The sequence below is a fragment of the Ixodes scapularis genome, unplaced genomic scaffold (assembly GCF_016920785.2).
Source record: "Ixodes scapularis isolate PalLabHiFi unplaced genomic scaffold, ASM1692078v2 PGA_scaffold4__175_contigs__length_147842914, whole genome shotgun sequence".
NCBI classification, from domain to species: domain Eukaryota; kingdom Metazoa; phylum Arthropoda; class Arachnida; order Ixodida; family Ixodidae; genus Ixodes; species Ixodes scapularis.
Window position 1 is genome coordinate 57,102,704 of NW_024609879.1, and position 27,754 is coordinate 57,130,457.

The following is a 27,754-nucleotide window of genomic DNA, read 5'->3' on the forward strand; positions in this document are numbered from 1 at the left end:
TTTCTACGAAGCTGACTCATGGACAAAACCGTCGCCACACCCGCCATCTGAACGACACGGCGGCCGGTCTCATCGTGGACCGCGGCCACCCTCTACAGGACGGAGCAGCAGCTGGCTAGGATCAAGGACCACGTGCAAAGCAGCCACCTGGTGGAGCCCTGATCCCGAACAAGCGACAAGCTGGAGCTGTCCGAGCCGCCGCGCTCGTCAGCAGCCGCCGCGCTCGTCCAGCAGGCGCCGGCCGGACTTACGACGTCAGTCCGCCCAACAGCGCCATCCACCCCCTGACGCCCACAACGTCTCCGCCATCGACATGCCGGACGAAGCTTGAGGGGGGGGGGGGGAAGTGTGGGCACCCTGGCGGCTCCCAAGCCAAGTTGCCCGACTGCGAGGCTCAAGCCGAACGTTTCCCGCGTGGCGGCGACGTCACGCCAGCCACGCGCACATCGGATGCGCCGCCTTGATAAGGCAGATCAGAGGCGGCGCACGGGGAGTCGCTGCCTGGACTCCAGCAGCGCCGGTAGCAATGTTAATCGTCTTGTCCATGTCCAATTAAATGTAGTTTCTTGTTGTTGAAACCGCCGGCTCCGTGTTATTCCTCCGGGTCGGGTATGCAGGAAGGCAAACCGACCACAACTGAAAAATTAATAGTCTGTACAATCAAGTATTTAAACGTAAGGAATTTTTCATTTGAGGCGCAGTTCACGAACACGAAAGCAGAAACGTTAATTTTATTAAAGTCATTTTCGTTCTAGAGAATATTAATATCTTTACGCCACATGGCGGCGCACATATAATATTCAAGAGAATTACGCAAGTCATAAATATGTTGTAATTTTACTTATTTGCTGTACATCTTTCCAAAACAATATCGTAGGGGAAAAGATTATTACAATATCCTACCTCTTAGACGGGAATGGATTTCAAGACCAAGATGCAGGTAACGACGCAAAACTAAAAAACTGGGTCAAGGATGTCCAAAAAGAGGTATGATAATTATTAAATATATGAGAATATAAAAACAATATCTCGTTTTGGCCGAGGTGCAAGAACCCCTGCACGCTAAGATGCAACAATTCATATATCTATTTACCGGGCTTATATGGTTACTCTGCAGAAAAAGGTCTAAATACTGAAGTCTTACTTTCTACTATTCATCTACTATGTCCCTTCCTACTATATGAGTATAAACATAGAACCTGAAAAAAATGTGAAACTCGAGGCTTTATAAGTATTTACAGCGCTTAAATATACCATAATGTCGCGCAGTGTCACAGTGATATTACCCAATTTAGTGCAAGCAACATTTCCTAACTGTATTCTAAAGTAAGAACCTCAATTCTAAATATTACTAGTGTAAGCGCGGATAGACGTGATTAAACAATTTCCTACCCCCGAGAAACAAACTCGTTGCTAATACTCATACCCAACCTTAATTATATATTCTACGTGTAGGCCTCGAACTAATTATTTTAGCTACATTGATTTGCCTTGAGAGTGGCGCCACCAGCCCTCGTACGACTTCTAAAAATATGTATATACCTTAGAAAAATTTGAATAACTAGCAGTTGTCGGTGTCATTGAACTACAATAGAAACTAAAATATTTTTAAAATAGTTACATCGGTGTGCACTCAATTATGATGGATAGTTTTCTTAAAGGGGTTAGGAGACGCCAAAAATAAAATGTGAGATAACTATCCTGCTAGTGCCCATTGTATGTTCCTATATTTCTGCCTAATTTGTTTTCAAGATGTCGCTATAGTTTCGTGGATAAACCGATTTATATTCGGCACCATCGTATTCGCCCCATTCGAAGACTGCCGTGGTTGTTGCGCGGCGTCCCTTTGCACGCACTCACAGACTTGGCTTACTTGGCGTCTCGAGGTTCAGCTTCCTCGTCTACTTTCCGCGTTTCGAGCATGCGGTCCGTGACGATTACGTCAACGGCATTGCTCGTTTCGTCGAAGCCTTTGACACTGATCGCAGCAGCGATGAGAGTCGTTGTTATCAAAATATGTTGGAAGCTGGTAATTCTGACTGGGCGACCCGCTGGTGACCAGCTTCAGCGACGACGAGTCACGGACGAACTCGCCATGGTCCCTGTCGTGCGTAACAATATCGCACGTGCTTTCGGGTGGAAGATCAAAAGGTCGAGGGCGAGAGCGAGAATAGCGTTGGAGTAGCCGAGCTGCGTGAGAGATTTTCATTTTAACCGTGGCGAGGCGAGCTTGAGCGATTATGGGTGTGCCTTGAATGAGAGAGCGTTCATCATCACCTGGTTTATAGACACCATGCTGTGACTAACTTGGACAGTGTTACCTGTCGCCAGTCGAAAACTATCATCATTTGTATATTTAATATTGAAATTACTAGAGGGCTTAAATTTGTTAAACTTGGTGTATATACTAAGTAGCCTATGAGCATTCAATATCAAGAATTATCTACTCCTTTAGACTTTTTATGTCATAACCCTCTTATAGAAGGTCTTATGAGACAATTAACCAATAGAAAAATCGGCTTTTATTTATAATATATATATATATATATATTGATATTATATGTAAATCTGCGGCGGAGGGAAATAACCTACCAATTTAGGTGGTCCAATAAAATCAAAGTCCCATAATAATTGAGCTATAAATATTTCAGACAACAGGTTTATCAGCAGCCATAATGTTTGCACCTCTAGGTTCCGTAACCTATAAAATGTGTACTTCCATTTCATAAGAGAGAGGGAGAGAGACGATGGCCTTAGGATGGAAGGCCATCGTATTTTTTGTGGCGTTGAAGCAACAGTACGGTATAACTTCAACCCCCGGGAGAAAAACAAATATATATGACCGCGAAGATGAGGAAGATGGTCTGTCGCAGGATGACTTAACCTTCACATCAAAGTACTGCCATTTATTCTTCTCCAGCAGCCAAACCCTTCGGTCGAGGCGACCTATATTTTTTCCCGGGCTAATACGACGATGAAGAGGAAGATGGGCTGTCGCAGGTTCCGTGCCAGCATCAGCGGTCAATAGCCTGCGACGGCTGGTTCGGATTTAACCCCCCAATTTGGAGACGTCTCGTTTCTGACACTCAATCATCATAGCAATGTAAACACTTTTGTGGAGGCGGGATTTCAGATATCAAAGCCTATTCAATAAGGGTTATATTTGCTGACGGCTTAAGAAACATAGGTCGTGACTTTTACCAAATATTCGGACTCGCCACGCCCTGAGTCCTCTCCGTGACCTTAGCTGTAAATATATGTAACAGACAATTATTTATGGTACTCTCTATTTACTGCAAAACGCAGTACACTGTTAGTGAATAGTTTTAACTGCTAGCAATATACCCTGTGTCCAAAATAGCGGCCAGGCTCTTTAAATCGACCGCAAAAATCGGTTTCTTAACCTATCGCGCTACGATTTTGTACAGCGTTGGCCACAGGTGGCGCATTTTTTCTATAGAGTTCGCAAAAAGCGAACTTACCTAAGGAAAAAGTAAAAAAAAGAAAAAGGCTTCACTCCTATGGAAATGCAGCGAAGCCACCGGTCTTGAAACCATAGGGCGTGAAACTTTTTTTTTTTTTTTTTACTTTTTCCTCGGGTAAGTTCGCTCTTTCCGAATTTTATAGAAAAACATTAGCACCTGTGACCCACACTGTACAAAATCGTAGCGCGATAGGTTAAGAAACGAACGTTTGCGGTTGATATAAAGAACCTGGCCGCTATTTGGAACACACAGTAGCATTTCTTTTTAATTATCTGATAACTGATCCCAGTGCTCAGGACTCTGTATCTGCCTTTACTAAGGTAATTGCACTTTCTTAAAACTCGCTTCTCACAGGAGACGAGGGCGTAACTACTCTAATGCTAGAACGTTGTTCGTTAAAGATCTGTTGGTCTAATATCGTAGTTACTTAGAAAACAGTACCCATAGAGACGCCGCTAAAATATATATTTTGTGTTGTCTGATGAATGGACAAGAATTCTCAACATCTTTGTGAAGGTTGATCACAAGCACTGCGCTATATATTCCAAGGTGATTTTTTTTTCAGGCCAATCGCCAACACAGCACCTCTTTAGAGCCAGTCAATGTATGAAAGCGGTATGGCCGTCGCTTAACTATTTTACAGATAGCACACATTTTATTTTATTTATGAAAACGCAAGTCAGAGCTACTTAAATTGAAGCATAGAAAATATTCAGTGTTGCCATGGTACGCAGGAACACCAAGAATTATTTCACTTCTGTATTGTGTTCCCGAAATGATTCATACATAAGATTTTTGAAAATCAAAACACATCGGTCACATGATTAATTCAATCAATAAAACGCCATGATATATTAATGTAACAGATTAGAAGTTATCTTGATAGAAAAAAAAACGACTGCAATATAACCGCAGTTCTAGCGTCAGGTTTGATGACAAACGTAACTAAACTTGAAAGCTAGTTTTTTTTTATTTGATGAAAATTAGTGCGTACATAAAATATGCATTTGATGAAGCGCAGCTCAAATAATTACATTCATTTGATATATCAATGATTTCTTTATTTATGCATTTGTTTTACCTCAAACCTCCCTTTAGGCACAAACGCTGTTAAAGCAACAAACAAAAGCGGAAATCAAATTCGATATTAAAAAGATCAGCCTGGTAAGTAATTTGCTTTGACTGAAACTTTATTTTATTTTCCAACTGCTGATAAGGATGTTTCATAGATTTTATTAACGTTAGATTATTTTATTTTTCGTAGAGTGATAAGGAACTTACAGGAAAGCTACTCAGCTGGACCAGTATGGGTAGCTGCGGTAGCGAGAGTCTAATGAATGCTGGCAAGGTCCTGGGTGCAATAAAATTGGAATCAACGTACTGGCCTCTCCGGCCACATATCATATGTGTCCTTACAAAGTGAGTACAATCCTTTAACATTATGTATTTCAGAGCCAAATCCAAACTGTATCACTGAGATAAAAAAGAGTCATAACTCGAGATAAACAAGTGTTAAAAGATTCCTCTTCTTTATTTCTGGTAATCCGAATAACCTCTGTGTGAAGTTTAGCTAAATTGTCCACTCCAAGGAACTTTTTTATTGCAAAAGCATTAACTATCAGATGGAGCGAAGCCGGCGTTGTCTGCAACTGCCTGTAGCAGCGAAACCGCACCTAAGGTCCCAATGGGCAGAAGCACAGCAACGCAGATGTTTCGTCCCGGAAGCTGGCGAGGGCGCTCAAGGTGAAAGCGGACGCGCCTCAAAAATAAAACAGAAAGAAAAGCGCAGCAACGCAGATGCATCTGGAAGATGCGCAGATGCGTCCCGGAAGCCGGCGGAGTTCGCCGCACCTGCCCATTGGGGGAGCGTGGTGTCACCGCCGGAGCGCCGAGTGAAAAAGGAAGAAGTGGCACTCTGCTTGTAGGAATGCGCTGCGTGCGGGAATGCGTAAGCATGCAGTCTTCAGTGCCTCTGCCAATTTTTGTGATGATAGCTAAAAAAAGGTATTGATGGCTTTTGTTGTTGTTTCCTCTTTTTATCAGTTTTAGAAACAGTGGTTGTAACATTCATTAATCTGGTCCTGAGCACAGGCAGAAATCGGAAAAGGCAGTTTTTAGACAATACAAAATGCATATTTGTGACAAAAACTTTGAGGTATTAATGAAGAAAAAAAAAAAGAGACAAAGCATGTTTGCTGTAAAAGAAAAATACGCAGCGTTTTCCAATGCAGCCCATGTTAAGCGGCGTAAGCGTGAACCAAACCAGCGCGTTTTTGTGCATGCGTAAGCTTTGCGCTTTCCGGAAATGACGTAATTCGTGACGTTTTTGCTGTTTCCGGGCCTCTCTCTGAGTAACGACCATGCGCGTTGGTTAGGACGGTGCGGCTTGGGGCGAGCTCGCACGCCCGTCTAGGAAGGAGATCGCCCAACACATGGGCAGTCTCCTTCCATGTGTTTTCCCGCTTCGGATGGTCTTTTTGGTCGCGCCGAAGCTTCCCGCGCAGCCAAGGGTAGTTTTGCATGAGCTCGATCAATCGAAAACACTTTCTCTGGTCATCGGGTACGGCAGCATCTGCGGCCCTCTGCGCAGCTTCGTCTTTCCTCTGCGCGTCCGCAGTAGCCTTCTTTTCAGCTGCAGAAGTCACCTTCCTCGCGTCGGAACAGATTGAAAGTTCTAAGACACAGCCATATACTTGCAAGCAAGCAGACAGAATTTATGCCAGACGGCGAAGAAACGCGCAGCCGGGACTATAATCTGTTTCATGCTTAGTGTGCGCCGCTGTCAAAGCTTTTGGCGCGACCATGGGGCTTGATCTCGTTGATCACTTGCACGCGTTCTCGCGCAAACAAGCCCATAGATGAAGCCACGCGCTCGCGCCAGTAGCTTTGACAGAGTTGCACGCTAAGTGTGAAACGTAGTATAGTTGCTTCCACTTTAACCTTCTCTAAAAAAAATAAAATAATAAAGCCTGGCAGATTGTCACGAGACGCGGCCGCCGATAGTGGAAATGAGGAGCGGCAGACAACGGATGAGCGGAGACCCATGTAATGGGCGCACTGTCGAGGCGAGACTCCAAACACACTCGTCCCGAGCGATGGAATAACCGCTCGTGCTCCCTGCGTTCCTCGCGCTACCGTTTCTTTTCTCGTCAGGTTACGCATGGCCTCCGAGATCCCGAAGCGCGCGAACGCTTCTCCGGCCGTCCCATTCGTGCGGAGAGGGCGTAATCGAAAAAAAGAGAAGGAGGCGGCGTGTGTCCGCGGGGAGGCGCTCCCAACCCAGTCATCGACAGCATGGCGCGAGGCTGAAGAGTTCAAGAAAAAGTAATGTTACGTCGAGTTACTGCAACTTATAGTTACAAATTGTTTGCGTATTGTGGCAGAACGGTGAACAGCTGCCTTGGGTACGTAGAAAGAAAAGTTTTGATGCTTATTTAATTATTTAATTTGAGATATTCATCTGGACATGTTGCGGCTAGCGCTACAAGCGCGCCTTTTGATTTATTTGATTGCAATCCGTAGCATGTATAAAACAAAAAAAAAAAAAGCTCCGCACATAAAAAAAATATTAGTATTTCCCTAAATAAAAATATTCGTGCTGAAATATTTTTTTTTTACCTTCGCACGTTGTTTGGCGCGTCCTTCTTTTAATATTTTAATATTTATTACGCAATTTTTGCGGGTCGTATTGCGGTGTTTGCTTCTACTATAAGTACCTTTAAGCCGAGGTCACACTGCTTACACATTATAGAAAAGACAGTCTGCAGATATCAGTCACCACGATATCCGTGGTTCAAATGCTGCGTGCCAACTGTCTAGTTGAACTCGTTGCCTTGGGGCATTCGAAGCTCAAATCTCGTGGTGACTCGAGTTTGAATCTCTTTGCAGACTGTCTTTTGTATACGATGTACAAGCAGCGTGGCGCCGGGTTTGGGGAAAAACTTATGGCGGTGAGGTACAACCACCTCGCAATGATTTCGCCATATTTTTTTTTAATATAAACTTCGTGATAATTGTAGGTACTCGTTGGAAAGGTGGGGCGTTATCTTATAAACGTCTAGTTTTTAGCACATGTAGCACAGTCTCTGCACAGACCACCGTATCCCGTAATGCACTTTGTGATGTAACTTAATTGATATGCAAACAAACAATGAGATCTCAAGAAAAAGAACTCTGGTTTATCCGCTATTCATTTCCGACAGCCGGCGCAGCCGGCTGTCGGCTACGCTTTATTTTAGCCCAGTATGAATAGCTCACAAATTGGGCGGCATGGCAGCTCGCTTGCAACTGTTACACATAAGTTGATTACTATACCTAATGGTAAATACTGTAAGCATTTTTCGGTGCTATTATTAGTTCGACCGATCTGCAGGCCAAGGCAGCTTGTTAAGAAAAATCATCCGATCTTCCTGTTTTGCGACCAAACACGCGCGGAAAGGACGAAAAAACAAACAATGACAAGCAGAAGTAAACAGAACCACGTGTCACAGTTGGAAAGAAAGGGATACATCGCGACGGATTTGTAGAAAAGACGGGCAAAGTTCTAAATTAGCCACTTTCGTTGCGCACGACCGTAAAAAAAAAAAAAAAAAACAAGAAAAAATAGCAACGTTGCCGTCTTTTGCGTTTACGAGAAAATGTTTAGGAAAAGTACCCATCAGGGGGGGAACCTCTTCACCCCTATTGGGGATGCAAGCACTCGTGCGTACAGATGGTTTACGCTGGCAAGGGTGCGCATTGTATAGGCGCGTGTATGTGCGTGTTTGTGGTGAGAAGCGATTGTATGATGGCGGCGGTGCCGCCGGGGACGAAAAGAAACGCCGCGCCGCTAGTCCTCTGGAAGAGCATTCGCTGCACACACCGAACTACACAAAAACATATTCCCACGCATACATGCTTCAGCATCTGTTTATCCCCACTGTGGTTTCTCTCCCAACCCCCGAACACAATCCCAAAAAACAAGCCGTCAAAAAAAAAAGTAATGGCCGGTTTGGTTTCTTTTGGCCACCCTTGTAGACGTGATTGCAAGGCCCTTACCCGGGCCAGGCCCTTCATGAATATCGACGTGAAGCCCAAGATCGGCCCGAGGGCCGGGCCGGCCCGTGACCCGCGGTCTAGCCCGTACCAGTGCAGATCTCTACCTGCGACGCGGACGGCTCGCCCTCTATTTTGACTGGGCAGACAGCGCCGCCTCGCCGCGAGCGACGGAGTTAGCGCAATTACACTCTTCTGCTGGGGAGCGAGGCGAATGGGACGGCCGGAGAAGCCTTCGCCCGCGCGCTTCGGGATCTCGGGGGCCATGGGTTACGGAACCATGTTTCGGGCCCTAGCCGCTGCAAGAGCTGTGCGCTGAATACCAGATTTCCCGAGAAATGAACTCTGCTACCAGATCCTCGCGCTCCAAATCTGCGACCGCGCACTCTATGGCTGCGTCGTCGAACTGCCAGGCTTTGTGAGTATAGACCGACACACTGTTTACAAACAAGCCCGCCTTTGCCCACACCAGGTGTGGGCACTGCGCGTGCGCAGAAACCGAATTTGGGAGGAGCGAAGCGTCTGCGCGTGCGCTGTGCTGCCAATAGCGCCACCGCAGCTGCATGACGTCAGGGCCGCGTGTTGGTCTATAAGGAGGCTATGCCACCACCGGTTGGCCGGGAGACAGGAGCGCCCTACCACGTCGCAGCGCGTTTTCTTGCGCCTTCAGAAAACGTTGAAAATATCAAACCTTCTTATGGCGCTCCCGGAAAGGGAACGGCATCAGCGCGATGTCACGAACTACGCAATTTCCGAAAGCTGCACGGCCTGCGCGCGCACAAAAACGTGGGGTTTTGGACCGCGCTTTACGCAACTAGGGCTGCAGCCCTAGTTGCGTAAAGCGCAACTAGGGCTTCGAAGCCCTAGTTGCGCTTTACACACACACACACACGCTGCACATGTGCAGTGATTCTCGCTGCACATGTGCAGTGAGAATCACTGCACATGTGCAGTGATTCTCATGTCGGAGTAACGTGATTTATAGTAAAACAAAAGCCACATGATTGTGTCGGAGAGAATTCAGAGACACTCGTGGGGGGTTCACGTGATTCTAGTCGCAAAACACAACAAAAAAAAGTCCAGTGAGTCTTCCCACCATCAAAAAGTGCAATCAGGTGACTCATATGTTGGGGTCGCGTGATTCTAGTGAAACAAGAGTGATATGATTTATTTGGAGAGAGTCCCCTTACTCTTGTGAAAATTATTCGCCTGACTCCAGGCAGGAGAAGGGTCACGTGACGCCACTGGGTAATAGAGCCACCACATTCTACTAGGGGCACAGTCCACTGAGTCCACCGAGCACTAAAGTCTGATGACTCTTTTAGAGGTATAACCACAGACAAGTCTAGACTACCTCAAAAGGAATCAACGTTGACCATTTTTTTTTAGAGTGGAGCTGCTATGAGCGCGCTGTAGACGAGCTTCCTAAGACCAACAACAGCGTAGAAGCATGACACCGAAATATTCAGTCTTCGCTCGTGTTTCAACATCCTGACCCGTACCGGCTCATCGAGGTCTTGAAAACAGAGCAGAGCCGCACCCAGCAGAAGATAATCGACGGCTTTGAACCTCCTCGGATTCAAATCGATACGCGAGAATCTCGCAAAGACTAGGGAACATTCTGCCCCAGTATGGCACACAGCCCCTCACTGACACACTTTTGGGCTGTCGCTTTTCTTAGTGCACGTAAGCTGCACGTACGTTAAACAAGAGTGCGTGTCAAATAAACAACCTTTACCAGTTCCACTAAACTCGTCATGTGTGATCTTCATTCTTCATTTGAGTAAATAGGGTGTCGCATTTGTATCGATATAAAACGCTAACGGATAAACAATCAAAGAATAATTAAAAAGAAGGCAAGAAATGTAGTTTAATTAGCTTGCGTTGGGGAGACTTTATATTACTAAACATGCACGAAAAACTATACACCCAGACGCGGCCCTGACGTCGCATTGCTGCGGCGGCACTGGTATTGGCATAGAGTGAGCATATTGCCCTGGTGTTATTTTTTCTTTTTTCTCTTTTTGGGGTTAAATATGTATATATTACGTGATACTTTAAATATTGTGCTGCTTTTTTTTTGTATATAGTGTTTTTGTACACGACACGTGCCCTCAGTTATTAGTTATTGGTGATAATTTTTGTCAGTATATTGTCATTGTTAAATTTATTATCACTTTTTACGTGCATTTAGTGCTCTTGTTTTCTATTTTGCGCTCTCGGCGCGTTTTGTATTTAATCTTGTAACCACTTTATTGTTCGTAGCTCTGTTGGAGGTATGATTCATATTCTTTTTTTGTGTGTGTGTGTGTTTGTTCCTCCCTGCCACGGCCCCACGGGCCAGCAGTATGTACAAATAAATAAATAAATGGCGCATGCGCACATGCTTCACTTGACGCGAATCTAGTTCCTGGGCACGCGCAGTGCCTGTACCTCATATGGGGACTGCGCGCTTGCCCACACCTGGGGGGGCTTGTTTGGAAAGAGCGCATTGGTTTATAAGTAGGTAATCAAATATAACGGCGCAGGTAATAATATAAACTCATATAACGGTAAATAATATAATGCAACGACACTGCACATATTCGACTGAAAACGTTAGCGGCAAGTACTTAATTTAGAGTGCTGATAACTACGTATCCTACACAAAAAAAAAAAAAAAAAGAAACGGCCCGCATTTAGGTGTTTGCTGTTTCGTTGTCCTGCTGTTTTGTCTTGTGCTGTTTTGCCACGTGCTGATTTGTCGCTGCACTCTTCGAAATAGGGGGCGTAGTACTTACGCCTTCATTAGACCCCATAACACTGTAAAAACTACAAATCGATGTTCAGTCCACTGACGTCCAACCGACGATACCAAGTTTCACGAGCGGTTTAATTGTCGAGTAAAACAACTTATTAAAATAGTTAATGCACAAATAAAACAGTACGGGAAAACACTGAAGGTTTTGTTGGCCATGCTGCGAAACCTCGGTGTTTTTGTTCTCTGTAGTCTTTGATACGTACAGTAGGTACTGAGTAAGTTATATCACACTGGCTATCAAGCCGCTCGTGAAAGTTGGTATCGACAGTTCATATATAGTTTTGGGGTTGAATATATGGAACAAGGGGTATAAGTGTTACATCCACTATTTCTAAAAGTGTGTGCTATTTTGAGGTGAGCTTATTTGACAGTGCTGTTTTATCGCGTGCTGTTTTGTCATGTGCTGTTCTGCCAAATGCATTCCTTCACTCTACCACGACTCGCCTCCTCCTGTTGCCGAGCGCAGAGTTCTATACTATCAAAAATTTAACTACGAACGAAATCTTAAGAAATACATATGAACACCCACATGCTTTGTTTAAATATTTCGCTTTACATATAAATATTTATAATGTTTAGTTTTATCATGTTCTACCACGAACTGCCACTATACGATTAGGATTCGTCTGTTTATATCGTGTTGTTACCGGCGTGGAGACACCTCTCAACAAACTTTTATTTCAGAAGCGCTTTACTAAACTGAGGATAGTAGTCAAACGGGAAACAATATACTACAGCGATCATGTATGCTCTCATTCTTACATAGGCCCTTTCACTATTACGTTTTAAAATCCAGAAATGTCTTTTTTCAGACTAAAACTCTACCAAGACGATGAAATTATTTGCAGGGTAAGCCTTTATTTTCTTATCAGGAGAGATATTGTGATAGTAGAAAAGTATTAGATTAAATATCGACGGGTATGTTTTGCGGACATTGCATGTTTATGTATATTCATAAGATATATGCAAAATCTTGCTTTAAAAGCACACTGTGATCTATACTTGTGAGAAATGTTGAACGTATGCTGCGCATGTTGAGGTTACGAACTTTTATGACAACTAGTATCTCAAACATCCCGATTAACTTGTCGGTATTCATATTCAAGGTTATGCAATGCACAAATCCCTTTGCACCTCTACGGTGCCAATGCTTTTAACTTATAATCAAGACAACATGAAAATTACTGGGCATCTTTTACATGAACTAGTAATGAACAGGTGAATCGTGTTTATTCACTGGTCAAAGTGTCCGTTGAAACCATTGTTAACTGAAATCTTTAGCCTTCAATTAATGTTTTTGAAATTACAAACAGATATTAGATTGGTGCTTTTAGATCTGGTTAATATGTAAATCACTCGTTACCCGATATGTATATTGCCCCGTCAATGGCTGAGAGGAAAACTTTTCTGTAGTTCTGAAAGATTCGCGTTTACTCTGACCCTAATTGATTCGATGTTACATTAGAATGTTTCACATACTAAGCGTAATGATGAAAAGGACAACATGACCTTGTCGATTTAATCTCCCGAGTGTTCGACGCTCGAACACTCGGGACTTCTAGACTGAATGCTCAAGACACTGAGTGTAGAAGATAAGGAGCCCAAAGTGGCCTTGCCGACTCACTCCCGCACTCACGCAGTATGTCACACCGACATGTCCACGCTCATCGCTGCTTTTTCGACGGTCGTTTTTTTTTAGAGCGCAGCTCTTAAGCCTGGAACACATTTGCGAAAAAAAGCCGAATATTGTGCGAAAACCGCACACGAAAATCGCACGGCAGCTAGGCTCCTCCCTTGCTCCTCCCCTTTTCCGAAAATCGGGAGCGGTTCGAAAGATCTGCAGCGCCAGATATTTTCGCACGGCGCCTCCGAATTTGGGGCGGAGGAGCTCGGTGAGCGAAAGCCCGGAACGGGACGGAACGAAAAGCTACGATCGGCTCGCAACATGGCGGCTCACGCAGCTTCGGAAGCAGCGCAGGCAACATCGTATGCCATCCCTGCGTTCTCATCTCAACCTTGGTTGAAAACCCCTTCTGTCTCTATCAAAGGGTGGTGGTACAAAGGCTCGCGTGGCATTCAACGAGGTTTTAATAGCTGAAGTTTTAAGAGGCGCGAAATATGGGACGCCAGTTCGCATGACTACCGAACAGCCTCCTGAAGTCGGAGCACGAAAACCGCAGCGAATTGCGATTTCCGCGCCGCGCATTCCACCTGATGTGGCTCGTCTTCCGAAAATCGCAAGCTACGATTTTCGCAGCCTCCGATTTCTCTCCGATTTTCGGTTCTTTTTTTAGCAAATGTGTTCCCGGCTTTAAGCCGGGAACACATTTGCGAAAAAAGGCCGAATTTTATGCGAAAACCGCACACGAAAATCGCACGGCAGCTAGGCTCCTCCCCTTTTCCGAAAATCGGGAGCGGTTCGAAAGATCTGCAGCGCCAGATATTTTCGCACGGCGCCTCCGAATTCGGGGCGGAGGAGCTCGGTGAGCGAAAGCCCGGAACAGGACGGAACGAAAAGATACGATCGGCTCGCAACATGGCGGCTCACGCAGCTTCGGAAGCAGCGCGGCGTAGGAAACCCCTCCTGTCTCTATCAAAGGGTGGTGGTAGAAAGGCTCGCGTGGCTTGCAAAGAGGTTTTAATAGCTGAAGTTTTAAAGAGGCGCGAAATATGGGACGCCAGTTCGCCAGACTACCGAACAGCCTCCTGAAGTCGGAGCACGAAAACCGCAGTGCATTGCGATTTCCGCGCCGCGCATTCCACCTCATGTGGCTCGTCATCCGAAAATCTCATGCCACGATTTTCGCAGCCTCCGATTTCTCTCCGATTTTCGGTTCGTTTTTTCGCAAATGTGTTCCCGGCTTTAGGCGCGCGTTTTCGGCTTGAGCGCCGTCGGCGTAACCGCGCGGTGCATTATGGGACATTTCCCATGATGCGCTGCTTGGGGAGATTGACGAAGCGGAGGAGTGGGAGGAGCAGGGGTGGATGAGGGGGAAGAGGAGGAGGAAAGAGGGGCAGAAGAGGGAGGAGGAGGGGAGGAGGGCGGGAGGAGGTGTTTACGCTTCCCTCAGTAACCTTGTCCCCTCCTCCTCCTCAAGAGCTGCGCTCTAGTTCGGCGTTACGGAGTGTTGTAAACGGTTTTCATTTTTTTTTCTTTTTTGTTAAAGAAATCTTGCGGATCGAAAAGAATTGACGAGCGCAAAACGGAAAATAAAGGTTTAACCGCCGAACTTGCGTCCAAAGCTAAAGAAAAAACAAGGGCCGATAAAGCGGCAGCGCCATGGTGTCGGCCTGGCAGCTCTCTAGTGCGAGAGTGCGGGAGTTAGTCAGCAAGGTCAGTCTGGGCTCCTAATCTACTACACTCGGTGTCTCCAAGATTTGGTCTAGAATGTTCGAGCGTCGAACACGCGCGAGACTGACTCGGCAAGGTCATGGCGGCCTCCTGCTCTATTACACTTGGTATTTGTAACATTCCAATCGAACGTCGAGTCGCTTGGGGGAAGAGTAAATGCGAATCTTCCAGAAGTACGGAGAAGCACTCATCTCGGCCATGTACACGGCAATATTACTTGGTTATTTCCATTAGCACAGAACTAAATTAAACAAGACGAGCGAAACTTGGAACTTTTCCTAGACGGAACGTGGGCTTGTATTATTGTAACAAAATGCTGGTTACTAATGTTCCATTCACGTACTTTTTTAGAGGAAGATCCTGGGACAAACTCAATTGAAGACCTATTGAGTGTCATCATAATTAAAATTATATTACGCTAGAGTTTGAATGGGTACATATAACATTTGCGCTCTTATCATATAGCATGCATTGAGCGGTGCTTATCGCCCATTATGTTTCCTTTGTAAATTAAAAAAAAAATTGAAAGCGATTATTTCTCTGTTAAGTGTGATGGTGTATGGAAAAGCGTGCCAGCATTGTTCCCTTTAACGTCTTTCGACAACCTCGGTGCCGCGTGATGGTGCTAGTTAACAAATGGTAAGCGACAGGTAATAGGGGCATCATCGCAGTATGTCACAAAGAGGGTTCCAGGCAACGACCTTTAGTCGTACCTTAGAGCGGTAAACCGGAACCCACTGCCTGCAGCGGAAATGGCACCCCCCCCCCCCCCCGGGTTGCCGCCATCTTGCCTGTTTGCCAAATTAGTGATCACGTGACGTTAAGATGGCTGCGCCCAGGGGTGGCCAGATCAGATTGGCAAGATCACCGCCAGCAGACGGGCACTCTAGGGCTGCGTTCCAATCTTACTCGATGGATCCGAGTTATTCCGGGGGATCAAGTCACGTGACAAGACGACAGATACAGCAGTGCTGGACGCGGGTAGGTTTTCGAACGCAACGGGTACGAGACCTTCACCCACGAGTGAGATAGAAGCTGCGTTCGATTTCCTTGCACCTCCTGCACCGGTGCAGAAAAGTGTAGGGCAGTATTCATGGCTTGCACATGACGTCATTTCGGTGACCTCCAGAAAAAAGAAGAAAAAGGAGCTCCCCACTTATCAGGATCTTCCTTTGTACCACCGGATTTGCACAGGCGTCGCTATTCTCCTCCCAGAAGGTTATAGAAGATGAACCCGTCGCTCAAAATTCTTACAAAAGCGGCTTCCCTCTCTTCCTTTTACATGGTGATCAAAAGTATGCGATGTGACGTCAGTGCAAGGAGCCTATTGAGGTACGACCGGAAGTACACCGCCCTACACTTTTGTGCACCGGTGCAGGAGTGCAAAGAAATCGAACGCAGCTACTATCTCACTCCTGGGTGAAGGTCTTGTACCCGTTGCGTTCGAAAACCTACCTGCGTCCAACACGGTTTCAATAGAAGTCGCCATACCTTCTGCTTAATAAAAAAAATGTAACGCAGAATTCCCTGTGTAACATATTGTAATGATCCCTAGATTAGTCTTACGAACTCAGTGGTTGATCTGAAACGTTGATTTATTCTGCCTTCTTCCGTACCTCGATCTCATCTTCTTTTTCTTTTTTTTTTTTTTTCTCTCGCTCCTCGTCGTTGTTGCCGATCTGATCCGAATCCACTTCACTCTACCACGCCTTGGACTCATCCATCCTTGGATGATATTGAAAGACATTTCCAATTGACGCGGTTTCCTTGGTGTTCCTAGGCCCGATGTGCCAGATAGTTTTTAGGGCTCCTTGTTACGTTGCTGTTTTTTGAACGCGGAATGGTCCGTCGAAGCATTTTCTTTTACTGAGTGGCTCCCGTCTAACTAGGAAAAGGTCATCAACCTTAAGCTTCGGGATGTTGGTGTTATGACGCTTGTCGAAGTTGTATTTCATGGAGTCTCTGTAAGTTCTGGTTTCGGCGTCAGTTTTCAGTCTTTCTTCGAGTCTCAACTTCTCTGTCAGTCCCAGTTCGTAGTCTGCAGGAAGGAAAGGTGCCACTCCAGTCGCTACGAATTGTGGGCTGCAACCTAGGCCCATCGTGAAAGATCGGTTGTGGTGAGCAACTGCTGGTTCGAGGCAGCATTTCCATCCACCTGGAAAATCTTGGTAAAAGCTGATAAACTGCTTTATGTCCCTAATTGAGCGTTCAGCCAAGCCATTTGCAGCAGGGTGGTACGGGGCCGAGAACTTAAGAAGAATGTCGTGCTCCTGTGCCCACTGTTTTAGCTTGTTGCTTCGAAAGGCAGGTCCGTTGTCCGACCAAACTATTTTGATGTTCTTAAAGATGGCTCGACTTAAGAGGGTAATTACGGCGTTCGCATCCTCTTTCCCGGATCTTGCAACCAGTGTTCTGGTGTATTCATCTATGCAAAGCAAGAAGGCTTGCGTCTTCTTGACTCCCTCACCTTTCTTTTTCAACTCCGCAAAATCTAGATGAACAACCTCGAATGGTTTTTTCGAGTATTCGGGGAGCGTCGTCTCATCCAAGGTTTGTTTAAACTTGACTTTGTGCATTTGGCAGCGATGACACGATTTTACGTACCGTTTCGTATCGTGCTTCATGTTCGGCCATGAGAACCTTTTCGTTAGCTTCTTGTACGTCCTCCAAAATCCATCATGGCCGCCCGACGCTGGGCTGTCGTGGTAAAGCGTCAAACTTTTGGGTACAAGAGTGCTGGGAACATGGTACCTCCTATCCTTGAATGTCAAAGTTTCGGTCCCTTCCCAGAGTTTCGGTTGATTTATGGTTTCCGGATTGTCTACGTTTGGTGACATTAACAATCGCGATAAGGCATCCGCATCTGTCAGGTAGACGCCGGGCCGGTGAGATACCACAAAGTCAAACTGTTGAAGCTCGTTGATCCACCTTGCTAATCTTCCTTTAGGCTGAGTCATGCTGAGCAGATGTGTGAGGGCTTGGTGATCTGTGAACAACTTAAATCTTGCTCCCTCCAGGTAAGAGCGGAAGTACCTCACCGCTTTGAGAACCGCTAGTGCTTCCTTCTCAGTAGTAGTGTAGTTCAATTAATTCAAGCTTTGAGAAGGTGCAGCTGTAATAGCCAACGATTCGCATTTGGTGATGACCTTGCTGTGGGATGTCCCGCTGGTATAAGACAGCTCCTCCTCCGTAATGAGAGGCGTCGGTGTTAAGTTCAAAAGGGAGTCTGAAATCGGGTATACAAAGAACCGGATCAGAAGAAATTATCTGGACTAAGCTACGAAATGCGGTCTCACATTCACTTGTCCACTCAAATTAGACATCTTTCTGCATCAGCGTGGTGAGGCAGATTGTTTTCAAGGCATAGTCCTTAATAAATGCTCGAAAGTGTCTAGCGAGCCCCAGAAAAACTCTCAAAGAATGCACATTGTATGGTGTGACCATTTTTGAAACTCTGATGACGGATTCTTGTTTAGTACTCTTCGTGGAGCCATCAAATACCCGGCCCAGAAATATCACCTTGCCCTGAAAAAACTCGCTCTTTTTAAAGTTAATTTTTATGCGGGCCCCGCTTAGTGCTGACAACACGTTGGACAGGTGTTCAACATGCTCCTCCATTGATTTGGAATAAAATAGGACATCATCGGATGTACACCTGGAAGAAGGTTCCGATGTATTCGTTCAGAACTGTTGTCATCATTTTCGGAAACCATGCGGGTGAATTTTTCCAGCCAAACGGTAGTCGGTTGTATTCATACAAACCGAAAGGTCTCGTGAAGGCCGTGTACAATTTTGTATCTTCGGCCAATGGTGCCTGCCAGAAACCTTTACAGAGGTCGATCCGTGAGAAGACCTGGCATCCACCCGTTTCATCAATAATGCTGTCAATTCGAGGCATCGGGAAAGAAATCAGGGCTGTCTGTTGGTTGAGGGCGCGATAGTCCGTACACAACCTGAAGGACCCGTCTTCTTTAGGAACGATGGTCACTGGTGAGGCAAAAGGTGAAACCGAAGGTCGGATAATGTCTGCATCCAGCATCCTCTGTAGTTCCTCTTTCAGCCAGGACTTCTTTTCTCTTGTCATGTTGCACGGATTTTTACGAATAACGTTTTTGTCGGTGAGTACGAAAGGTACTTGAAATTCGGTGGTGGCAGGAGGATAGGTGGTGACACAAAACAGTTCTGGATACTTCTGGCTAACCTCTTTTTGTCCGAACAAGTTTCAGTTCTCGTCCTTGAGTTTGTGGGAGAAGTGAACTGTTGGTATCAGGTTGTCTTTCCACCGAGACTTCATCATTCCAATAGATGTTGATCCTGAGTTTCCTCTTGTCAGGCCTGGACAACACAAAGTCATATTCTACCCCATCCATAACTAGTGCTGAAGTCTCAGCACATCGCCCTTGAAACACAAGTACAACGTTAATCCAATGATGAGGAAGTTGTCATTTTTTGTCGTAACTTTGCACGTAGACCATCTTTCCGTTGTAAACCTTGTCAAGATTGGCCATGGTTTAGTTGATGATAGAAATTGATGCTCCACTGTCCACCAATGCCTGCATTTTTGACCAGTCCACTGTGATTTCTATGTGTAATAAACTCGAAGAAGCCAAATAAACAGTCTCCAGGTTTGTCCTCGGGTGGGACTGTGCACCCTCGTTTATTCGTTTTTTCTTTCTTCTTCCCCAGTGCGGAGGGCAGTTTTCCATGGGACCAGCCTGTGTTGCAACCAGGTTCGGAGACCGGTTCCAGTCGAAATTACGCCGCTGTGGACGATCGTGTGGACGATCGTGTTCTCTACCCGTTGAGTCTTGAGTCATCCGACTGCTCTGATACTGATTCTTGTCAGCCAGTGGGTTGGGCAGGTCCTGAAGGCACTGGAGTAGCGCTTCAACCGACTTCGGAGATCTTACTTGAACTTGCCTTTGCAGGTCTCGTGGAAGCCCGTGGGTGATTAGGGCTACTGTTGCCGGTGGCGGTGGCCCTGGTTCAGCAAGTTGAAGAAGTCTTCTCTTCTCGTAGAAGTACTCCAGTGGAGAACCTGATCGGAACTTAAAGAAGATCGCGCGGTCCCATCTCTCTGCAGCGTTTTCCTGAAAACTCGTCAAAAAGCTATCTTTCCAGTCGCTCCAGGTTGCCGCGGGGTGGTCCCCCTCTCAGGTGCATGTCATACCACTTCTTGGCAATTCCATTGAGATAAAGACACATGTTCTTAATCCTATCCTCTTCGGTTACCCAGTAGTTCTTTTCTGCGGCATACTCATAAAAATCGATCCAGGCCTCCGCACTTGCAAAGAAACCATCGAATATGTCCGGCTTGACGAGCTCAAAACGAGGTCTTTGTGGGGCTTTCAGTGCCGAGACGATCGCTCCCATCAGCTCGGTTTGCTGTGCCATTTGCTGCTGCTGCAACTGTAACGACTCCATCATTATTGCTACAGTAGAAGTTGACGTGTCCGGGCGATCTAGGTGATGGAGGCTTGGTTTTAGAACCAAGCCTTCAAATGCCGAAAGCTGGATATTCACCTTAGCCGACCCTTTGCTGATGAGTTCCTCGGGTGAGAGCTTGACCTTTTGAAGAACCAACTCGATGAGCTCCGGAGTGCTGACGTGTCCAGGCAGCTGTCGTTCATCATCGTCTTGTTAGTACCTTACGAGCTCCACTTCGTTGTTGGCCGTTTTTTTCACGGTAAATGTTACCCACATGTTGGTTCCTGCTTGAGAATCCTGTCGACTGCGCCAAATTGTAATGATTCCTAGATTAGTCTTACGAACTAAGTGGTTGATCTGAAACGTTGATTTATTCTGCCTTGTTCCGTACCTCGTTCTCATATTCTTTTTCTTTTTGCTTTTTTTCCTCTCGCTCCTCGTCGTCGTTGCCGATCTGATCCGAATCCACTTCACATATAACTTCAGTATAATTAATAATGATATATTAATTGATTATCACTCTTGCTTGCGCTTGCCAAATAAGCCCGACAACTTTTATAAGTGTCTCTACCCAGATTCTTCATCACTTACATAACGTTCAATCCAGGCACGTATCCAGGATTTAGCTTCGGGGGGGGGGGGGGGGTGCGGAGGGGGGGGGGGGCGCCCATGATAAAATGTTGTATGAGGGGGAAGGGGAGAGGAGGCCCCAGAAAACTGAAAGATTTCGGGGGGGGGGGGGGGCATGTCCCATGCCCCCCCCCCCCTGGCTGCGTGCCTGGTTCAATCTAACGCTGTAACTAGAGTGAATTCTACAGCGTATACAAAAACCGCGGAGACTTTCCTTTACCTGAATTGTTACTTCATTATATAACTACAATAAAAAAATGTAACCTTTTTTATTCTGCAGCACTGCCTATCACTTCCGTAATATGGGACAATACTTCGAGTAAGTGGTTAGTTTTCTCGTGTTCATGGACGATATTTATACATTACTAGGCAGACTTTTGCTGAAGCAAAATTTCCTACTTAAGTATTCAGCAACTAGGCATTTCTCGCATGCAGACTTCTCTGCTTCCGTTCATTGGAGAACACTTTTTTTAGAGACTAACATTACAACGCTTCTAAAACTTGCACGAGAGTCCACAGTATACTAAACTGTCTGTCTGTTCAGGTTCAAACATTAGATTAATTTTCTGTCTTATCTTAAAAGTGGGAACATTCAGAGGTAAACATATAAATTCTATACCCAGGATTCGAGGACACGAGCGCGCCGACACTACTTGCGCCATCTATCGGCAGCGGTGGCGGGACGGCCCGTAACTCAATGGGACGAACTATATATTTTTTATTTCACGAAGTTCTAAGCGTCGCATTATTTTGCTCTCAGCGACCTTTTTTAGTAGATACCCTTTTTGTTCATTGTGCGAAATTTAAGGACTGTATGTCTATGATAAATAGAGCCAACTGGCAATCGGAAAAAAATGCATTATCCTTATGGGGGTACTGTGATTTACAGAGAAATATTTGAGTTCAAACTTGATTTCCAAACTAACCACTCCGTATCGCGAGCTGCTCTCTACGGTTATATAAGCTCCAGTTCCCCAGCTACATCATGGTACTATTTTCTTTGCGATCCGATAATTCTACGAAGTGCCCTCGTCATTAAAAGAACAAAAGGCAGGGCTCTCCAAATGAATTCAGGGCCGTTTAGAGCAGTAAAAAGCTGTTTCTCGCGCATAATGGCAAATTAAATAAATTAATCTTACCATGTATACTACATGATAAATGTGCATCATTCATTCCAAGCACATATTTACCAAACCCCGGGGTTTGAACCTGGAGTTCCTGAATAAAAAAAAATATAAATGAAATTTGAATTAGTTTTACGGTGGGGCAAGAACGTTTCTCCGGAAGGTAAAAGCATTTCTCTGTAAGGAAGATACGATATTACATCTAATTTCTCAAATCAAGGTAAAAAATATGTATTTATGAAGCAGCACTAACGCCAAGCACACGAATAGAAAAATTATTACGCGGACTTCAACCACGCAGTTATAATAATGATGTGATTTTAAGTGCACTTGAGAATACATTTTTGACTTGCCGTTCTTGAACGAGTTATTTAAATATGATCTTAATATAATTAATTAAAATTCATCTTAATCCTTTGGGCATACTCAAGACAGAAAATGAGCAGCGTGTTATGAGCTGCGCTGGGTATTTGTTTGAGATTTTTTAAACCCTTTCGGAGGTACAATATGTCCGATGATCACGTGGTTGGGGCACGTGATGTCACAGTGTCGCGTCATAACGTCACGTCACGTGACACAATGTAGAGTTATGTCATAGTATCTTGACATCTTGACATCGTGATTTTTAGTGTCACGCCTTGGTGTCAAGTCACGTGCATTGTGTAGTATTGCGTGACGCTGTCACATGGTTAATATCACGGGACGACGTTATGATGATGAAGTAACGGGGTCACACCTCGCTTATAATGTCACGTGACGATCGTGCGCTAAATTTGGCAGGTGATTTAGCATTTCTGCAATGCATTCTGTAAGTTGTACATAGTGGGACCTAATTAGCTATATTTTGTGGGCGTTTGACGGTTTTTAGAGGCGGTTCTCGTGACAACTTGTCACGCTTTCTGAGCACAGCGGGATTACACGTATGAAATTGACCGCCTAAACGCGAAATCGCGCGAGCCGCGGCCTTTGAATATGTTCTCGGCGAAAACGCGCCGCGCTCGTGAGACGCGCAAGATGGTCGCTTTGCATGTCAGCTTCTTGGCAGTAGTGGCTATACAGATCTCTATTGTGTACTCCGTTCACCCCTGGGGTATCCACACGAAGGAGAAATCCCCCACTTTCCTCCGAGGATCGCTCATCACGTGAGACATACGTCATCCCTTTTTGACGCCTCGCGTCGCCGTTCTCCCGTTTTCCTCCGTGGCGGAGGCGCGGAGGCTTCGTGCTGTCAGCACGAAAGCTACCAGCGTGCGGTCGTGTATCACTACTGCGTGATGCACGTTAAAGACCCCAGGCTAGCGGCTGTACCGCACTGGCTCAATTTCTCATCTACAGCTGGGAGACTTGTCGCCCCCGTGAGGCAGACCAAGTTCTAGGCTGTATAAACACACACACAACCCAATTATTATTCCACATGTGCACGCGGCAGAGCCGGAGACGGAGTTTCCCGGGTGGTTGACGTCATGACATCCGTCCGCGGAGTTCTCCTTCGTGTGGATACCCTAGAATCTCCGCTTCAGCACGAGCTCGCTCGCTTCCACAGAGCTTTAGTTGCGCGTTGCGCGTTCACACTTGTGTTAGCAAGGGCAGTAAGCTCGCGCGGAAGGTGGAGCTTCTAGTCTCAGCTTAAACGGCGTATAGTAGGCTGAAATGCGGATCAGGGGAACGTCGGTGGCGCCACAGGTGGACATTGATTGACCCCAGATGATACACACAAGTCTAAGGGAGAAACACAAAGAAGAGGAATATTGAAGCTTGTACGCGGTGCTCGAAGCCAAGTATTTTATGATGTGCTGCGTTCATTATATCAGGTGTTTGGAGACCGAATCGGTAGAATTCAAGTATTCGAACGCAGATTAAAAAAAAAAAAGCGCCAGAGCACCACCGATTGTGCCGGCGTCGCTTGCTTCAGTTGCTAAATAAATGACAAGTTCAGCAAATGAACGGCACGCTACAAGCTTTAAATCGTCAAACAAGTCCTCACTGAAGTTTAAAGCAAAGGCTCGCCCCAGCAATGGTCTGTGCAAGCTACCGAAACGATGCAAATGTCCTCAGCAAAGGCCAACTTACCGCTTGCTAGCCTCTGACGACGTCCAGATCATGAACGGCTCCACATTGTCTGTCGGCAACTCTTGTCTTATTGAACCGCATCACAGTTTGCACCCAACAAAGCCACAACCCTCGACCCTAAACCAAAAATCAGTTATTAAAATATATTAGTATTGTATCGCTTTTGATAATTGCGACGAGAATATTAACTTTCATTCCCACATAACATAAAAGTCTCATCGTCGAGAACAGCTTACTAAGGTAAGAAGTAGCAGTTTTCCCCGTTTTTCCCGCAAAGTTTCATGCATTCCCTTGTGTGAAGCAATAGGTGACGGTGGTGCCGCTCGACCCCAGCAGTAAATAACGGTCGAAAAGGGGGCGTGGTCCGCAAATATTGGGAAAAGGTACCGCTTTCAGGAACCTAGGGTCCTGCCCTGAGTGCACTCTAACTCCCCACATATGATAGCAGGCTTCGTCAAATTTTAGAATCCCGGAGAACATTCTCACCTAGGGTTCAACCCTCAGAGTACTCTAGCCCCACACAGATGAGAGCAGACATGGTCTAGTTTTAGAATCCAAGGGAGCATTTCGGGAATCGGATTACTTCGCGAGTTATTTTAATTAGAACATACCCTCTCCCTTCAAAAACGGCCAAAGAGGGGGCGTGGTCCGAAAATTTGGGCAAAGGCGCCGCGCTCAGGCACCTAGGGTTCAACCCTCAGAGTACTCTAGCCCCACACATATGAGAGCAGACATGGTCTAGTTTTAGAATCCAAGGGAGTATTTCGGGAATCGGATTACTTCGCGAGTTATTTTAATTAGAACATACTCTCTCCCTTCAAAAACGGCCAAAAAGGGGCGTGGTCCGAAAATTTGGGCAAAGGCGCCGCGCTCAGGCACCTAGGGTTCAACCCTCAGAGTACTCTAGCCCCACACATATGAGAGCAGACATGGTCTAGTTTTAGAATCCAAGGGAGCATTTCGGAAATCGAATTACTTCGCGAGTTATTTTAATTAGAACATACTCTCTCCCTTCAAAAACGGCCAAAAAGGGGGCGTGGTCCGAAAATTTGGGCAAAGGCGCCGCGCTCAGGCACCTAGGGTTCAACCCTCAGAGTACTCTAGCCCCACACATATGAGAGCAGACATGGTCTAGTTTTAGAATCCAAGGGAGCATTTCGGGAATCGGATTACTTCGCGAGTTATTTTAATTAGAACATACTCTCTCCCTTCAAAAACGGCCAAAAAGGGGGCGTGGTCCGAAAATTTGGGCAAAGGCGCCGCGCTCAGGCACCTAGGGTTCAACCCTCAGAGTACTCTAGCCCCACACATATGAGAGCAGACATGGTCTAGTTTTAGAATCCAAGGGAGCATTTCGGGAATCGGATTACTTCGCGAGTTATTTTAATTAGAACATACTCTCTCCCTTCAAAAACGGCCAAAAAGGGGGCGTGGTCCGAAAATTTGGGCAATGCGCCGCTCTCAGGCACCTAGGGTTCAACCCTCAGAGTACTCTAGCCCCACACATATGAGAGCAGACATGGTCTAGTTTTAGAATCCAAGGGAGCATTTCGGGAATCGGATTACTTCGCGAGTTATTTTAATTAGAACATACTCTCTCCCTTCAAAAACGGCCAAAAAGGGGGCGTCGTCCGAAAATTTGGGCAAAGGCGCCGCGCTCAGGCACCTAGGGTTCAACCCTCAGAGTACTCTAGCCCCACACATATGAGAGCAGACATGGTCTAGTTTTAGAATCCAAGGGAGCATTTCGGGAATCGGATTACTTCGCGAGTTATTTTAATTAGAACATACTCTCTCCCTTCAAAAAACGGCCAAAAAGGGGGCGTGGTCCGAAAATTTGGGCAAAGGCGCCGCGCTCAGGCACCTAGGGTTCAACCCTCAGAGTACTCTAGCCCCACACATATGAGAGCAGACATGGTCTAGTTTTAGAATCCAAGGGAGCATTTCGGGAATCGGATTACTTCGCGAGTTATTTTAATTAGAACATACTCTCTCCCTTCAAAAACGGCCAAAAAGGGGGCGTGGTCCGAAAATTTGGGCAGAGGCGCCGCGCTCAGGCACCTAGGGTTCAACCCTCAGAGTACTCTAGCCCCACACATATGAGAGCAGACATGGTCTAGTTTTAGAATCCAAGGGAGCATTTCGGGAATCGGATTACTTCGCGAGTTATTTTAATTAGAACATACTCTCTCCCTTCAAAAACTGCCAAAAAGGGGGCGTGGTCCGAAAATTTGGGCAAAGGCGCCGCGCTCAGGCACCTAGGGTTCAACCCTCAGAGTACTCTAGCCCCACACATATGAGAGCAGACATGGTCTAGTTTTAGAATCCAAGGGAGCATTTCGGGAATCGGATTACTTCGCGAGTTATTTTAATTAGAACATACTCTCTCCCTTCAAAAACGGCCAAAAAGGGGGCGTGGTCCGAAAATTTGGGCAAAGGCGCCGCGCTCAGGCACCTAGGGTTCAACCCTCAGAGTACTCTAGCCCCACACATATGAGAGCAGACATGGTCTAGTTTTAGAATCCAAGGGAGCATTTCGGGAATCGGATTACTTCGCGAGTTATTTTAATTAGAACATACTCTCTCCCTTCAAAAACGGCCAAAAAGGGGGCGTGGTCCGAAAATTTGGGCAAAGGCGCCGCGCTCAGGCACCTAGGGTTCAACCCTCAGAGTACTCTAGCCCCACACATATGAGAGCAGACATGGTCTAGTTTTAGAATCCAAGGGAGCATTTCGGGAATCGGATTACTTCGCGAGTTATTTTAATTAGAACATACTCTCTCCCTTCAAAAACGGCCAAAAAGGGGGCGTGGTCCGAAAATTTGGGCAGAGGCGCCGCGCTCAGGCACCTAGGGTTCAACCCTCAGAGTACTCTAGCCCCACACATATGAGAGCAGACATGGTCTAGTTTTAGAATCCAAGGGAGCATTTCGGGAATCGGATTACTTCGCGAGTTATTTTAATTAGAACATACTCTCTCCCTTCAAAAACGGCCAAAAAGGGGGCGTGGTCCGAAAATTTGGGCAAAGGCGCCGCGCTCAGGCACCTAGGGTTCAACCCTCAGAGTACTCTAGCCCCACACATATGAGAGCAGACATGGTCTAGTTTTAGAATCCAAGGGAGCATTTCGGGAATCGGATTACTTCGCGAGTTATTTTAATTAGAACATACTCTCTCCCTTCAAAAACGGCCAAAAAGGGGGCGTGGTCCGAAAATTTGGGCAAAGGCGCCGCGCTCAGGCACCTACGGTTCAACCCTCAGAGTACTCTAGCCCCACACATATGAGAGCAGACATGGTCTAGTTTTAGAATCCAAGGGAGCATTTCGGGAATCGGATTACTTCGCGAGTTATTTTAATTAGAACATACTCTCTCCCTTCAAAAACGGTCAAAAAGGGGGCGTGGTCCGAAAATTTGGGCAAAGGCGCCGCGCTCAGGCACCTAGGGTTCAACCCTCAGAGTACTCTAGCCCCACACATATGAGAGCAGACATGGTCTAGTTTTAGAATCCAAGGGAGCATTTCGGGAATCGGATTACTTCGCGAGTTATTTTAATTAGAACATACTCTCTCCCTTCAAAAACGGCCAAAAAGGGGGCGTGGCCCGAAAATTTGGGCAAAGGCGCCGCGGTCAGGCACCTAGGGTTCAACCCTCAGAGTCCTCTAGCCCCACACATATGAGAGCAGACATGGTCTAGTTTTAGAATCCAAGGGAGCATTTCGGGAGTCGGATTACTTCGCGAGTTATTTTAATTAGAACATACTCTCTCCCTTCAAAAACGGCCAAAAAGGGGGCGTGGTCCGAAAATTTGGGCAAAGGCGCCGCGCTCAGGC

At 46.1% G+C, this 27,754-nt stretch overlaps 1 protein-coding gene across 1 annotated transcript in view; it reads left to right on the forward strand.

Moving 5' to 3' along the window:
- Positions 1–611: 611 nt before the first annotated feature.
- Positions 612–27,754, forward strand: part of LOC121837765 — a 44,418-nt gene continuing 17,275 nt past the window's right edge. Inside the window, exons 1-7 of the mRNA XM_042293567.1 lie at positions 612–621; positions 878–987; positions 4,584–4,649; positions 4,750–4,904; positions 12,132–12,160; positions 12,417–12,537; positions 21,009–21,047. Of these exons, the coding sequence (XP_042149501.1) occupies positions 612–621; positions 878–987; positions 4,584–4,649; positions 4,750–4,904; positions 12,132–12,160; positions 12,417–12,537; positions 21,009–21,047 (530 nt within the window). The remainder of the gene's footprint in view (positions 622–877; positions 988–4,583; positions 4,650–4,749; positions 4,905–12,131; positions 12,161–12,416; positions 12,538–21,008; positions 21,048–27,754) is intronic.